The 15,047-nt window shown below is 41.8% G+C and overlaps 1 protein-coding gene across 2 annotated transcripts in view; it reads right to left on the bottom strand.

Moving 5' to 3' along the window:
- The window catches only part of Prkcq (protein kinase C theta), a 119,168-nt gene that overhangs the window by 44,198 nt on the left and 59,923 nt on the right, over positions 1–15,047 (bottom strand). For both annotated transcript variants that reach the window (XM_026391827.2, XM_026391828.2), the window contains exons 8-12: positions 13,424–13,553; positions 9,132–9,241; positions 8,090–8,207; positions 6,715–6,875; positions 3,314–3,487 (exon numbers count right to left, since the gene is read on the bottom strand). In XM_026391827.2, the coding sequence (XP_026247612.2) occupies positions 3,314–3,487; positions 6,715–6,875; positions 8,090–8,207; positions 9,132–9,241; positions 13,424–13,553 (693 nt within the window). The remainder of the gene's footprint in view (positions 1–3,313; positions 3,488–6,714; positions 6,876–8,089; positions 8,208–9,131; positions 9,242–13,423; positions 13,554–15,047) is intronic.

Genomic DNA, 15,047 nt, shown 5'->3' with positions numbered 1-15,047 from the left:
AAATGGAGTTTCAAACTTTCATGTTCAATTTTTTTTCCAGGTGGTTTTAGTTTATCCATGATTGAATTCAGTTAAAAGATTTATGACAATTGCTCTTTTAGATAATTTTATTGTGGATTTTTTTCTGTTTAAAATATAAATAAATGTAAATAATAAGAACAAGTACTGAACATATAGGCCCAATGTCCTGTAGTGTACAGATTGGGGGCATACACACTGAAGAGGATACTAAGAAGGGATCATGCAATTTTAAACCTTGTGAATTTTCATGTGAGTCATAGAAAATAAAAATATTAAGAAATAATACAGAACTGTTAGTAAAAAGTGAAGAATACAAAGTTGTTCTTTCCTCTTGCTAAGGCAATAATAACCCCTCATTATGCTGATCTCATTAGACCCTGTTGCCAATAGTTTCTGTCAGAGTGAATGATGTACAAAGTCATTTTGATTTATCACTGAGGCAATTGATTTGCAAGATTCTTTTGAGCGCCACTCCGGTTCAAGGTTGAGTTTCTGGACTGTTTCTGTGGCACCAATACTGTGCTTTCCCACAGGGTGGCTGGTCTACACCCCCGGCCCCCTGCATGGTGATTCCTCCTATGTATCCTGAGCAGGAAAGAGGAGGAGGCCCAGAGCTGGGAATGAGCTTTGGCTTCCAAGTCCACAGCTCTTCCAATCTTTATAGCTTCCTAAACTCCTTCCCCGTATTTTTTCTCCTTCCATAGGTCATAATCCCTCATCTATGAACTTTAAAAATGAATGATTTAACCCATGTGCCCTGATAAATAACAAGTAACTTCCCTCAGCTCATCCTGAATACTCTGATATTCAACAAGTGAGCTCTTTGGAGGCAGAAAGTGGGCAAGATGTTTTCTCTGAAAGGTGACAAGTCCCTAGAGAAGTAAAGGGTTAATCTTATCTACTGTCTTTGCTACTGTGCAAAAGCGACTGTCCTCTTAAGAATATTGCTGCTTTTTACATTCGCTCAGAGTATTTCATCAGTTATTCTGTCTGACATGCAATGCCTGAATAATGAATCAGGACATCTCCAAAGCAATGACTTAGGGTCCTTGGCAAAGTGTAACATGGGCTTTTTTTTCCCCCTTTGCTTTCATCTCTTTCTAAAGGATTCAATTCCTAGAAATCTAAGTGCTGAGACAGTCACAGTTACATTTGATGTACACATTCTCAACCACTTTTTTTTTTCATGGCATGTATTCTGCTGATATATTTACTTCTCTGGGCTTGTTAAAGATTCACAGCTGTATGGAATTGTAGGAACATCTCCCTTAGGACGATAATAAATAAACACACCCAAGGCTCGGATAGATAAGCAGGAGAAGGGAATATAACTCTTTTCTACAAAGTGGAGTTCCTAACAGCTTTCTCCATAAGACAGGAAAACAACCATACATTCAAAACACACACACACACACACACACACACACACACACACACACACACACACGTCTCTATCTTTCTATCTATCTACCTACCTACCTACCTACCTACCTACCTATCTATATATCTAGAGATATAAATACAGGGAAAAGATGTCAATTTAAACTTGATTAGTAGCCTGGTCTGAAAGTTTATTTAGCCATTTGCTACAAGCCTCGCAAAATTCCAAGAGGAAAAATGAGATCATAAGTGGCCCCCTGAGTGCACAGTAAATCTCGGATACAGCCCAGGAAAGTGGCAGGTTTATCAATTTGACTTCAGGTAACATACCTACACCTCTTAGACCAACAGGTACCTATATTACCAGGAGGAAGTTTCTACTAGGAACTCTCTAACCCTTATTACCAGAAATTCTGCCTCCTTCTGGCTGTAAGAAAGGAGGCTACTTTCTCTTACACAGCTTCTCACTACCCCTTTATGACTTCAGGCTTTCCCTCCTGACCTCCCCTCACCTCCAATCCGCTGCCCAACATCCTTTTTGCCTATTCAAGTTCTGATTTCTTGTTTCTCTTGGCTCTGGTACTTGCAGTCTGTGCTCTGATTTAATATTACACTCTCAGAAGTATTGGTCCTGCCTCTTAATGGAGTATGACATTTTCGAGGTCAGGAACTATATTCTCTATTTCTGTATCTTTCACTGAGCTCAGGAATCACTTGGTCATGGTCTGGTTTCCCCTTGTTCTATGATGTATGCACCATACATTGATTTGCTCATTAGACATGTGTTGAAAATTTCCTGGGGGTGGAGAAGTGGTGATGGAGTCTAGATCCATCTGCTTCTCAGGATTGAATTTCCACTAATTCTTTCTGTGGCTGGAGACACTTCAGAAGCCCCAGTTTCATGACTTGAAATAGAAAAAGGAAAACAAATCCCACCCTTTGTGCTCTCAGACCTTAGCTACAGGGTCCCACATGGGTCTGTTTATTATTCTAGGGTCTGTAGAACAGGGAGAGGGCAAGGAGGAGTAGAAAACTTAGGAGGTATAAAATCATGCTTGCGTATGAAGGTACATCCCTGAGGATGTTCCTTTCAGTGTTATTTATATCAGAGCAAAAAAAAAAAAAAACAGAACAAAGAGTTAAGAAGTGTTCTAATTAGATAAATTGTGTTGCAGAAGATATTCACAGATGTGAGGAAATAAATATAATGAAAGTGTTGAATACTTAAGTTATTGAATGGTAGGTATTTATGGTGGGTTGCCATTTTTATTTGAAGAAATCCATGGGAAAGAGGGAGAAACTTAGAAAGATAAACTTTGAAGTATTAAGGGTGTGATTATATCCAAGTGGTGATTTTTATCAATAATTTTCTTTGAGTATATAAACATTTTCCAAATTCTCTACAATGATCTTGAAGTGAAGAAAAAAATCATTTAAATTTGTTTTGTAAGGAAGAAGGAGACCAGGAGGAGAGTCCCACGGCCACTTTCTCTGCCAGCCTTTAAGAGAAAATTCTCAAGAGCACATGCACTTTAATCTCTTTTCCAACTTTTGTCTCTTTAAATATACACACGGTAGATGAACCAAGTGTCGCATGTTCCCCTTCAGGTGACTGACTGCTTAGAAGCCTGGTTGTTATGTTAGAGCAAATTCTAGAAAAAATGAGTGAACCCACAAACAGATCCAGAAGGAAAGGCCCTTCCCAATAGACTACATTAAAAAATCAGAAGTAATATTTCCACAGTATTTAGAAGAGATGAGACTTTTCTGGATGGATGGGTGAGAGGCTGATTGAAAGGTAAGATAAATATGAACCAACCCCCCGCCCCAGGTCTACAAGTGAGGGGACCACCAAGGTATCACCCTTGGGACAGGCTGGAGGAGGAAGAAGGTGTCTGAGCAGAAACCATACCTTGGTCTGGAATGTACAGAACATGTGAGTTAGAAACGGATGCTCCCAGGCCAAGGACAGGACTCTCTTTTCTACCATGGTACACTCAACATCGTCGTCCATCAAAACCACATCCTTCTTTAAGGCTTTTATTGCGAAAAATTGATTGGTTTTCTTGAACTCTGCTAGGAAGACCTAGAAGGAAGGGGAAGAAGGAACTTTACTTTAGAATTTGGATTTCCACTCATTGAAGAAGCCTCAAAGTGCCAAGAGAGGCCTGTGCTAGACAGGAAAAGAGGGGCCTTCTCTAATTTCCGCCCGTCCCGATAAGGTGTTACTGAGACACAGTGGACCACCTCACTGGTTTAGGGATATCGCATCATGGTTTCATTTTATCTTCATGTCTTTCCAAAGGTTTCACAAAATTATTATGCAATTAAAATGGGCAAATCCCAGTGCCTGAAAAATTCTATTTAAAAAAGAATGCCTGACTATCCAGGAACCCAAATGTGGGTCCTGAGAGACCAAATACACATTGAAAGAAGAAACGTGGAATACTGGACAGAACATGGCTGAACTTGAAGCATCACTGAGAATCCACACAAATAAGCTATTCCCCTCAGTCAGCTCTGAAAGGGAAAAGAGAATACTTGTGGGATATAGTCTATATGTACATCAGAAGCAAACACCCTGTCATCTGATCACACAGAAACCTCAGGACCTACTATGTGTCAGATAGTCTGCTCTATGTTTTATTTAATTTTTAGCTTTTAACATTGCAAGAGAGGTATTGATAATTGAAAAACACTGAATTCAAAGAATCACTTAAACTTGCTCAAATTCGTGGAACTACTCAGAGCAAGATATAACTCCAGAGTCTGCTTTTTCCACCCGATTTCACATGTTTTTATGTCAATGGACACCAGATGGCATGCAACGGAGAGTTAGGACAACTTTAGATTTACATACGAATAAGCAAAGAATTATTGGCAGTCGCAAGAACATGGCATTTGGGTAAAATAACCCTCCAGCTCTGGTTTTGTTTCATAGACATTTGCTGGTTGTGAAAATATGGGCAAAACAATTCACCTCTCTGGGGCTTCAGTATTCTAACCTGTGAAAGAGATAACAATTGTGGCATTTCCCATCGTACAGGACTACAGTGGAATACAAATAAGATACCACACAGGAAAGTAATTTGTGAACTACACAAACACTCTCTCTAAATGAGAGTTATTAATAGCACTTGTCATTTGTCTCTTTTTGCTGACTTTTAGGGAATGCTGAAGTCAATGATGCTAAGCCAGAACTGATAAAACGAGTGTCTGGAATATTAAAATAACATGGTGCAGACCCATCACTTTGTGGTAGCTAGCTTGATAGAGGAAGTGGGCTTAGATGAGATTTCAGGAAAATGAATGATGTCTACAGCCCCATAACACCAGCTGTTTGTTCTCCTGGGCTTAAAGAAAATAAGAACATGAGTATGGAGGTCAGAGATTGACTTTTTGGTGAGAAACCATACTTTCCATACAGAAACAAAATCAGAGGAAACACAAGTTTTGGAGTATTCTCAGGGTTGCAAGAAAGGGAAAGATGGCTGTCTTGTTTTGCTTCAGTGTTTTCTCTTTCTGTCCTCTTAGGGTGCAGAGCCCCAGGGTCCCAGTAGAAAATCAGGCACCCAGTCTTGGAGGTAGAGAAAGGATACCCAGACTTCCAGGGTGTCCCTTGGGATACTTCCCAAGACTTGCATTTTAACTTAATGTCTTTCTTATTAACCTTGTTCAAATGTACAAATCCACAAGGGAACAAAGAAAGATAAACATTTCATTAACAATTTCAAGTACTCTTTTAGTAATTGCTTCTTTTAGTACAACATCCTAAAACCAACCATAAACTAGGAAGCTGAAAAGGTAATTTTCATCTGTATAATGTGCTTTCAATTTTTGGTAACAGGTTATAATTGCACATTAATTGCTGCTAAATTATAATAAAGACGGGCTCTAAAATTGCCTATTACACCCAGATTAACACCAAATGAGTCTGTTGTGGTTCATATGACTTCAGAAATGAACTAAAAGAACTCATGGATACCAGCTACAGTTTGCAGAGCAGATTTTGTTGAAAGACAATGTATTTTATGCTTAAACCCAAACCTAGTAGAGTGCAATATTATTCAGCTGTGGTGAATGCGCCCATGCATTTTAGTTTGTTTATTTTTAAATAAATCGGGTACATTTTCCTGCCAAAGTCTGGTGAGCAGGTGCTGAGTTTGGCTACACAAATTCACGGAACACTAGTCCTTGGTTAAAATTTTCCTAGGAGTTGCATCCAAGAATATTAAGCAACCAGGAGTCTTATTAATACATGACATATCCTGAATATCTAAAATTACCCCCAATTCCATGTCCTGTGGCCATCCCTCCTTACAATTGCTAGCTTGAAAATTCTCAATTGTTACTGCTAGTCAAATTAAAAGTTTTAAATTGCGTCTTGTTCCTCCTCCTCCTCTTCCATTTTTCCTCCTTCTCTTTTCCTCCTCCTCCTCTACTTATCCTCTATGAGAGATAATCCATAACCCTAGGAAGGACATGAAGAGGGATGACAGCCTAGTTATGGGCTCAATGGTTCCTTTCCCTTCTTCCTATTCCTGTTACAAATTCTTGACCCCTAGATGTCAGAATTCAATCCTATTTTGAGGTAGGACAGTTAAGGAGGAAATTAAGGTGAAATAAGGTCATTAGGTAAGCTCTACTCCAATATAACTGACTGTCATTTGAGAAGAGGAAACGTGGACACTGAAGGCACAGAGGGAAAATGATGTGAAGACCCAGGGAAAAATCAGCCACTACAAGTCAAAGAGAGATCTTGGAAGAAACAACCCTGCCAATGCCTTGATCTTGGATTATCAGCGTCCAGAACTCTGAGAGAATACATTTCTATCCTTTAAGTTGCCTGGTCTGTGCTATTTTATTACATCAACTTGAGCAAAATAATACAAGCCTGAAGACATTTGGGAGAGAGAAAAAAAATCACATACTTAGCAAAGCAACACTCCAGGCTGGAGTTAGAAGCATTAGAGAACAAAACAAAACAAATAAAAAAAGCCACGTGACACAGGAAATAGTCAAAGAGCCTTTGTATTTCTTTGGTGCTCAGAGACCTCAAACTCACAAGCATCTGGGGTGTACAACCTCAAAGCAAAGTGGTCTTTGGGACAAAGACCCCTGGGAAGCAGTTGTCATTGCCCTAGTGCTCCCAGGACCCCACTGACTCATAGATCTCCTCTCACAACATACTGGAACGTTCTCTCCACACATCCACACACTGCTGGGTCCTAAGAATTCAGTTCCACCCACCAGGAGCACTGTCCCTTGGTCTCTGGAATCTGCTGTATAGAATTCCACAGTAGGGTAGCATACCTTGCCAAAACTTCCTTTCCCCAACATTTTGTGCAAGATAAAATCCTCAATTTTTAGTTTTATATGCAGAGATGGTCTTTCTGTGTTCAGTTCAGGTTCTGGATGATGGCATATTTTCTCCGTCCCATCCAATGGAGACTCCCAGGAGATTCCCTGAGGCTCTGAAAACGGCAAGCCAGTGGATAGGGTGAACATGGAGTGTCACTGCAGTTACTTAGGGTACCTGCTTTCTTTTCCACTTCCCATTCTGAGGCTCCATCCACAATAACTGGGTGGGGAGCAGAAGGGGGGCTTCTACAATTCAGGCAGTTTTAGTAACTCTCTGTGTGACAGTGAGGCTGGCAATTGGGACTTGGAATGTCTCTTTACCTAGACGATGGACCAGAAAATGGTTTGACTTAAATATTCCAACAGAATATCACATATGAAAAATTAGCAAGCTGTTAATAGTGTCAAATCATGGACAAATAGGGATTTTAATGGAATTTGAGGAACAATGATTCTCAATTGTTTCGGTGGCGCACAGGCATAGTGGCATCAAGTTCTATATATCAAAGCGAGGGAAGAGAGAATGGAATTTAGCAGATGAATGAAGACCTGATCTGCACCGTTTCTTGCAGTCTTCAAGTCAAGATGGTGCTTACATTGATCATCCCTGGGATATGGTCTAGTTGACTGCTTGTAGATCCTTCCTAAATCAAATTCAAACTTTTCTTTAATTTTTTTATATCTATTTAGTCCCTACTCCATAACAGAAGAAGTGTAGAAGAACTCCTTTGGAAACCTTCCCCCAGAACATTACTTTAAAGTATTCTTTCATATTATCCCTCAAGTCCAAGGAAAATCTTTTATAATGTTTGCTGAAACTATTTAGGTCATGAGGTTGTATCCTCTCATGAGCTACCTTTGAATGCAGGCTTCATAAACTTTCAAAATAACATAAATGTCAAGGACTTTGGGCCTGGTCTTCTTTTCTTTTCTACCTTTATGTATCACAGAAGAATCTTCTGGACATAAAATAAAAACATCTGTGATATTTTCACCATCATGCTTTACTGTACATTTTATTTCTGTACAAACACTTAACACTGACTGAAAGGAACATTCTAGAATCCTAAGGAAATATTTATAGTTGTTTCTTCCAGATCTATCCCATTTTTCCCCCCTCTCACCTCCTCACAAAGGTGTGCTGGTGAGGTGAATTTTGGTTTCATTTCTAAGAAGCAGGAACGTTGGTGGATAGGTCTGTAATCTTTACAAAGAAAAGGATCCCCTATCAGACCTGGTAAACTGAGAACTTCAATCCAGAGAGTGCAGGTTAAGGTTGATGAAGATAAGGTATCAATATGGGATAGGAGATCACCAGAAAAACTACCTCTTTTTCCAGGTGTTGGTAAATATGGTGGCCTTGCTTCATTTTTGATGGAAGATGGGAGACCAATTTCAACTGGACCGTCTCTGAAGATGTGTTCTGAATCTCTTAAGCAGCGAGCCTAGATTACAAACAGAGAGTCAGGCCACCCACTCACCCACAGTTGATGGGACGGCTCACTCGGCTGTCTATGAAGACCAAAGTCACGTGAGATTTCTTAATGCACAGAACAGCCAAAACTCTTCCTCCCTTCAATGGTCTTTTAGGATTCCTTATTGTGTGAGAGCTTATTTAACACACCAGCAGAATGTACATAGCTTCTTCACTCTGGGATCTAAATGGAATCACCCACGCTCTCTACATCACTTCATGACACATAAGAAGAGGTCAATGGAAAAAGAGCATATAGAGTCAATGCTTTGCTTTGCAGAGTTTGTTCTAAGACAAGGAAATTCAGTGAAGCCAAGGAGTAGGTGACAAGGCAAAAATTGTCCTGGACTCAGTGCTCTGAGAGAATTCTACAGATGATTCTAGTAAATAAGTATTTTCTTTCAGGCTATTACATAATCCTAATATGTAGGTATAAAGCTGGTGATCAATGCTCAATAATTTTAATGAATTTGTTTCTGTCCCTGCTCTTTGCAAGAAAAAAAATTAAGATCTTATAAAGATCCACACAATATAAATGCATGAACTCTCTAAAGGGGGCGATATGGTCATAGAGATGGAAGTTAGGGGTAAAGCAATTTTCAGAAATACATTCCACAAAAGACAGTAGAATGAATTGGACATAACTTTCTTATGTTCATATATGAATACATGACCAATGGAACTCCACAACATATACAACCATGAGAACGGGAAATTATACTCCATGTATGTAGATATGTCAAAATATATTCTATGGTCATGAATATCTAAAAAGAACAAATAATAATAATAATGAAGAAACACATTCCGCAAAGTCCTGCAGAGTGGCTATGGGTCAGAAAGCAGAGGACGGGAGCTGATGTGGGGGAGCTTATCAACTCTACACCTTCCCCACCTGTTGGGTGCTCTCAATCATTGCCAGAGCTTCAGCCATTAGCTTCTGATTGATACCACAGAGGTTGGCGACCTTTGTCTGGCATCGGTGATGGACATTCATGCCACATGCTGAAAGGAAGAAAGTGGACAGTGAGCAGGAGGGAAAGAACTGACCTGGGGATGGGAAATGACTCCCTCTTGAGGAAGAACCAGGGCCTGTCACTAGGGAAGAAGGTGAGTGGTCAGGACCACAGCTCCAGGCACAAACTGACGTTGGTTCTCCCTGACATTCATGTGAAATGCTGAAGGAGAACTTTCTGCCCTGCACCAGGTCCAGTCTGAGCTGGTGCAACCCTTTTCCTAGCTGGACTCTGCCCTCTAGGCAGTCTCAGCCTGTACAATGGAAACTGAGAGAAGGTGTGTGTGTGTGTGTATGTGTGTGTGAGAATGGTGGGAGTGGGAGGAGGAAAAACAGCCCAAGACCATGTGTTCCCATCAGGGAGAGGTGTGGTTAATGAACTATGAAACTTGGTGACAAGGAGCTGATGGGGCCGGGACACAGCTCTGAGTCCTGGCTGGTGGGGGACAGCCAGGATGACTTCGTCTCCTGTAAACAGAACTGAGGGCGTGGTTGAGCAGGGGCCCAATGGACTTCAGGTCACTCACAGGAAAACATAGGCATTTTATTTATCTCTAAAATTCATTTGAGGCTACTAAAGTGAAGTCCTTTTGTTGGAACAAAGAATAACCAAAAAAGGCTGGAACATTTAAGTCTTAAGGTCCTTGTACTTGTCATCTTATTCCCTGGGGATACTAGAAGGCAGTTTTCTATAGAAACACAGGACTCCAGGAAGCCACACTGTTTGACATCCCTAGAGCCTGGCCAAAAGACTTAATGAAGTCAAAGTGCCTCTTCCCGTCTCCTGTTCATGTCCCCTGTCCACCTCTGCCAGGCCCTGCACAGTATCCTCCTTATGATCCTGTCCTCAGGATGTCATTTTTCTAAGGTCCAGGAGCTTCTCTACTTTGATCAAAAGCCCTTCTGAGAGATCAGAAAATTCCACCCTATGGCCAGAGCCAAGGTGAAGAAAGGCTGAGGTTTAAGAATGTCCAAAGCTAACCCGACCTGGTTAGAAGAAGTCAACACACAGGCATCTCCAGGGCGACCATTTTGCTTTCTAATTATGGCAGGCAAGTTAGTGAAATATTATTTGGGGTTTCTTTTACTCCTCAAATGGGTTTCCTTCTCTGGTTCCCCCTCCCTCTTCTTGTTGTGCCACCTCTGGCAGGAAGCCAGGCTATATTATGTCATTCATTGTCTTAGGATTTGAGTGAGTGGGGACTGAAGGCTACTGGCTGAGTATCTCTGAGAAGGAGGAGCCTGGGCAAGTGTCTGGGAGGGAAAGAGACTATAAGAGGCAAGTGTCCCCACACTTCTCTTGGGCTTGGAATGGGAAGGGGAAGTAATTGTAGATCCAGGAGCAAAGACATACTGTTTGCTGGCTCGCAATGCCAAAGGAGGTGGCACCTAGAGAGTGCATCCAGAAGAACTGGGCCCAAGCATTACAACCTAATCTTTGACAAAATCACAAATGCTCCATGAAACCACAAGCTTATTCACTGTGGGCTTGGATGGGGATATCAACTGTAATAGCTGGGTGGTAGAGGCCATTACCTGGTTTTCAGGTTCCTACGTACATGAATCCCCAAGTCTTGTGCCATGGCAGGAAAGACATAGGACCCCAATAATTATTAGAGTCCCACTTAAGTGGATTTCAAGGTCAACGTTGAATTTCTTGCACACACGAGTTAATGGCTTAAATTTCAGTCTATGATAGTTACAGAATGTAGCTCAGAGAAGAGGGACCAGTGTTTTCCTTCATCTTTGTAAGTCACATAAGACATTATTTTGATTTTCTAAAGAAAAGGAAAGAAGTGGGAAATATATGATCTCTGGTGGGGAGAATAGCATGTGTTGGTTGCAGCTGCAGGAGTGGACACTGTGTGACCTGACTCTACACAAGTCACCTGCTCTGCAAAGGCTTCTAGTAGGTACAAGGCACAGACCTAAGGTTCTATATAGATGTCCAGCTCTGAGACCTCACGAGTATTCTGAATCACGAGTCCTAAAAGCAGCACCATAAAGGACCAACTTCCACTTTCTGACCATGCAATCCTCCTTGGAGTGTGTGTGTGTGTGTGTGTGTGTGTGTGTGTGTGCGCGTGCATGCCTGCGCGTGCATGCCTGCGCATGCCTGCACAGGAGCACTTTTAAGTGTGTAAAGACAAATATTGCATGATGTTATTGATTTTAGAAAACTCAGATTTTGCTTTTGAAAAATCATATATATATATATATATATATATTTACAAACTCCAGCTGATAGAACTCTAGTCTCACATACTATTTGGTTTTGTAAAAGTGTCTAAGTAGGACATATTTACAATAGAATTAGGCAATGGGACCTATAAAATCATGCAAATGTTAATCTTATCTGCTTTTTGGAACATTATCATGCCAAAAGCTTAGCACAGTGATTGCTATCGAGTGGGTGTTCAGCAAATACAATTTCTCTTTCATCTTTACTACTTATGCCATTCCATTGACATATACACTAAAAATGTAGGTGACATTGTGACCTTCCTCACCTTGAGTTTTAAGTAGCTCACACTTCCTCTTATAGTGTATCATAAAACAAATAAAACTTTTAAAAAACTACAAACTATTATTAGTCCCAGGGCATATGCATAGATATAGCCACAGAAATCCATCTGAAGCAAAATCTTTTATAAATTTTAAAATCTTTAATTTGGTTAAGATGGCTTTTATGGTGGTGCTCCAAGTTCTGCATTGTTAGAATGTCTGCATTGGACCTGTTTAGGAGGTGTCAGGGTTTGACTTGGATGGCCCCAGTCACCATCTTCTTACTCATCAATGCAATGCAAGGTGAGATGGTAAAACTGAGATTGGTACTTGTCTCCTTAAAATTGTAGCTAGGTCCATGCTTGTCCCAGATGGGCACGGCCATGAAGAAAGGCCATTGCTCCCTCTGTAACATCATAAATCTTTGTTACTAACCTAGCAGGTGGTAACTGGATCTCTGTGGGCGCAAATAGTTCCTTTTGATGACTATTTTCATGGGAGTTAATGTGGAGGGGGAGAAGACAGGATAAAGGCTAAAGGGAGTCCTGCTTAAGAAGTCGTACTCTAAAGAAGCAAGAGAAGGATGAGGTAAAGGAGGAGGAACAAAGAACTGGAGAGGGAACAGAGTAAAGGGGGATGAAGATAAGGGCCTATGGAGGAAGGAACAGTTTAGGGGGCACTAACGGCAAGAATGGAAAAGAAATGGGGAAGAAAAAGGAAGGGGAGGAAAGGGGAGAGGAGAGGGGGTATAAGAAATGAGGGAGGGGAGCTACTTGAAATGAAGATGGGAGGAGAGAGTGGGGAAGGAATAGAATGGAAAGGAAAGAATGTAAGAGAAAAAGAACAGAACCAAGCAGAGGGTGCCAGTGTGAAATAATGCCAAGGAATCTCTGGAGAGGTTCTAAACTCTGTGGTCAGCCTGCCAGACCAGCCGTGCCTCAGCAAGTGGGTGCTCAATCTCCCTCGAGATGAAACCTGACCTTGAGATGGGCCAGTGAGCATGAGATGATTCAGGTTTCTGTTTAAGCAGTTGGGATAATGGGGCATTGCTTTTCACCTATGGACTCTTCCATAATTTACTATATAATATTTTGCATACCCATGTATTCTTGAATATGTGTATAGAGAAAAGCATGTAAGTGGCATTTTGGAGCTATGAAGGGGTTTGACTACCTGTGACTACCTCTGGCTGGACACTTGGAGTTCACAGCAGTGGCTTAGGGGTAACTCAAGAGGAGTTCTTCTGTGCAGGACCATGCATTAGCCAAATGGATGCCTGGATTTGTGCCTTGGTGGCATGACAGATGGAGTCTCACTAGACCTGCTGGAATTGGCCTGGCTCAGTCCAGAACCCACAAGGAGATAGCAGGGGATCAGTTGGGGTGAAGTGGAGTTTTTGGTAGAAGAATCAGTCAAAGGAGAAATGCCATCTTCATTTTTTTCCCCCAGGGCTGTGGTATAACATAAATCCATGGGGCCAGGAGCCTTGACCTTGAACCTGAGCTGTTGTGTGTGTTTCTTGGAATATAAAGATGAGAGTGTGGCAAGGTAGAATGAAAAGAGCAGCAGGGGCCTGTTGTCCCAGGAAGATGGCGCTCAGATCACAGCCCTGGCAGGCCCATGCGGAAGTCAGTCATCTGCCTCAGTTTCCTCCTGCTGGGACTCACCGTCACACTTGAGGCCTTGCCTTGCCAGCCCCCACAGTAGAGTCCCACAGTGCTCACAGAAGGTTGGGCTCTTGTAGTTGTAGACTTTAAATCTGTGTGGCATGTCAATCTTGAATCTCTCCTTGTGAAACTGAAAGAAAGGCAGAAGGTGAGACCACACACGTGTCCCTGGGTCCTAACTTTCGATGCCCTTACAGATGCTTTAGCATAACTAACAGTGACTGTAAAGATACCACAGGCCCCATGTGCCTTTTAACCACCATGTCAGACCTTCCAGTCCTATTGGAAGAAGGCAGAGAGCGGTGGCTTTTTCAGGCCAGGGGCAAGCTTGCATCTGCTCTTGTGGGGACCCACAGATGACATCTGAAGCATCAGCAAAGACGGGATCATTTCAGTAAGAGGGGAGGGAGGTTATTTATCTCAATGGAAGTAAGGAAATGCTGCTTCCATTTAAACAAAGGAACCTGCCCTTCCTGTTTTAATATAAATATTGACTTTGCTTTTTCAGTCCAGAACTAGTGCTACACTTGGTGGGGGGGGGAATGTTACAAAACGCTGCTCCTCTGGCGGAAGCAGGGGCTGACAGCGTGAGGGCCTGCTGGGCACAGAGTTTTCACACCTGTTCTTCATAGGATGAATAGTTTATGTTGCCCCAGGGATTTGTGAGCCATTGGGGTTAACAGTGATGCTCATGATTTGAGACTTTCTAGAGAAGCCAAAGGCATGAAGTAAAGGAAATAGGCATGGGGGGGAGGGGCGGATAGCAAACTGATTGGATCACACAAAAAACACATCCTGGAAGATTGAGATGTGAATTTTAGTCCCTGCTCTGCCACTTACAGATGAACACAGACCAGTGAATCTTTTGAGCCTTAGCAGAATTATTTGTTCATATGGGATCATTCCCTTCTAGCTCTAAATTTTAGAGGAAATTCTTTCTGGAAAAATTCACTTTGCCTTCTCTGTGCTTGCCCCTCTGCTGGAGAAAATGAGACGTCAGGGAAGGTGGACCCTGTCAAACTCGTGGACTCTGAGCTCTGCTCTCCAATCCTGCTTTGGTCTAATTGTCTTGCTTTCTCATCTCTAGGATGATTAGTATGAAATATGATATGTCAAGAGCTATGTAATGTTTTGAACAACTAATAATAATAATAATAATAAAGATTCTTCAAATCCACCTGTTGCAGTCTCCTCTTCCTCCCTCCACCCTCAGACTCCACTGAGGACACAAGGGACGTATGGGGAACTCCCTGTCTATCCACCCACTGCTCTGAAAATCTACCCTCATTGGCATAAACCTTGTCTGACTCCCTTTCTGTTCAAATTGGTGACATTTCCCTCTGTCCATCAAGGACCCATCTCCACATGGGCTGGGACCCCTTTTCTTCTTTTAAGTAGACTTGACTACGTTTTTGCTTGTCTCTCTCTCTCCAGCTTCATCCATCTCTCCCTAGCCCTGGGAGTATCTATCTCCCATGCCTGGTTGTCTCACTTCCTCTCAGCTACTTGGATGGTTAGCAATCTTGATAATGATAATATTATAGCATGGTTGTTTCCACATCATCATCTTCCAGTCACTCCAACACAGCCAGTTGGGTGAACACCTCCACACACCTCGGACATT

This window comes from Urocitellus parryii, chromosome 9 (assembly GCF_045843805.1).
Source record: "Urocitellus parryii isolate mUroPar1 chromosome 9, mUroPar1.hap1, whole genome shotgun sequence".
NCBI lineage: Eukaryota > Metazoa > Chordata > Mammalia > Rodentia > Sciuridae > Urocitellus > Urocitellus parryii.
Note: the sequence above shows the minus strand (reverse complement) of the source record. Positions and strands in the feature narration are given on the sequence as shown.